Here is a 1,445-nt window from a genome sequence, read left to right as displayed (position 1 = left end):
ATAGCAAAACCACAATCAAACCAAAGAATACACGAGATAAAGAGAGTAGAGAAAAGAGAACAACACCAAAAAATGTTTACTCAATTTGGTCCAACAATGACCTACTCTAGGGGAGAGATTGATCTCTCCATCCACTATCAACGAGTTCTTTACAAAAAGATACAAAATGGTTACAAGAAATTAGTTTCAACAAGTTAACAAAGAACAAACCCTAATTTCTATCATTTTCCCAATCTCCTCCCAAGCCAAATGAGTTGCAAATTTTTAATTATGATGAGTCATTTGGCCTAATATTGAAAATTATCATAGAAAAGTCAATTTTAACATAAAATTTGACAATGCATGTGGGTTACAAGCAAGCTCTTATTAATTAATATGGTATAAAACAAATTCATAATATAACTTCTGTCAACTTGAAAAAATAAATGTATATCTCCTATGTCCAAAATAAAACAAAATTTGATATTTTCAAATTATGTATCCTTATGGTAGGTTAACTACATATTTGGGTGGTGTGGTTCAAATATGATACATATTTGAGACAGCATTATAGCAAATGGTTATTATTTAATTATAGTCCTAACCCAATATTTAATTCACCGGATCTGTCATTTTCTTGGACAAACTTGAGCAAATTATTAGTATAGAAAAATCCCTTTTTAGATGTAGGTTCTTGGATGATAATTATCCTCATCATGCACATGATATGTCAAGAATCTTACGATTTAAATCTCCCAAATAAATATTTTATTTTGTATTTGTTACAAAGAAGAGCATTGGCACCATATTATAGAAGTGGAAGACCAAAATAATGTAGATTATTGTCCTTGTGGCAAGATGAGTGGTAGTATAGCGTCTAAGGATTTTATAGAAGATCAGAAAGATGAAAGATTAATATTTCCCATATGGGATTGCGGTAGTCCATTATATGACTCATGTGAATTTGTCACACTTTCTCATATAATTGAAAGACAAATGATGGAATGGCCACATCTTGGTGGATCAAAACAAATCATCACAAAGTTCTCTAATCTTGATGAAGTGATGATTTCAAATGGAAATGGCAAACGTTCTTCCAAGTGGATCAATTTGAGTGAATTTTTTGAGAAGATCAAGTGGAAAGGGAAGGTAAATGGAAAGAAGCACAAGAAAATAGAAATTGGGATTTTTAGCTTTTATAGTCGATTTGTTTGTGGAGGAAATAGAGCACTCCCATGATCATAATGAGGTGGTGAGAATTTGTGTTTTTACTCTTCATTTTTAATGTATATTGCATCATTGAACTTTGATCCTTTGAAATTGTTTGAAAAATAAGTCTAATTTTATTCTTAGTTATTCTCTTTTGTAATTGTGATATATATATATATATATATATATATATATATATATATATATATATATATATATGGGGTTTGCTACAATAGACCCACTCATTTTCATGAAGG

General features: G+C 30.0%; 1 protein-coding gene across 1 annotated transcript; it reads left to right on the top strand.

The window, feature by feature from the left end:
* The first annotated feature begins 837 nt into the window (after positions 1–837).
* LOC146897572 (uncharacterized) lies at positions 838–1,218 on the top strand. The gene has a single exon (XM_085736437.1). It carries the CDS (start codon positions 838–840, stop codon positions 1,216–1,218), a length of 381 nt encoding a protein of 126 aa, XP_085592563.1.
* The last annotated feature ends 227 nt before the right edge of the window (positions 1,219–1,445 follow it).

Source organism: Medicago sativa, chromosome 8 (genome assembly GCF_051527215.1).
Source record: "Medicago sativa cultivar Bolivia chromosome 8, Bolivia_mono, whole genome shotgun sequence".
Taxonomy (NCBI): Eukaryota; Viridiplantae; Streptophyta; class Magnoliopsida; order Fabales; family Fabaceae; genus Medicago; species Medicago sativa.
The sequence above is the reverse complement of the archived record's forward strand: the minus strand, read 5'-3'. Positions and strand labels throughout refer to the sequence as shown.

Bases quoted from the DNA above. Each gene is read 5' to 3' on its own strand.
- LOC146897572 (XM_085736437.1), top strand. From the start codon at position 838: ATGAGTGGTAGTATAGCGTCTAAGGATTTTATAGAAGATCAGAAAGAT.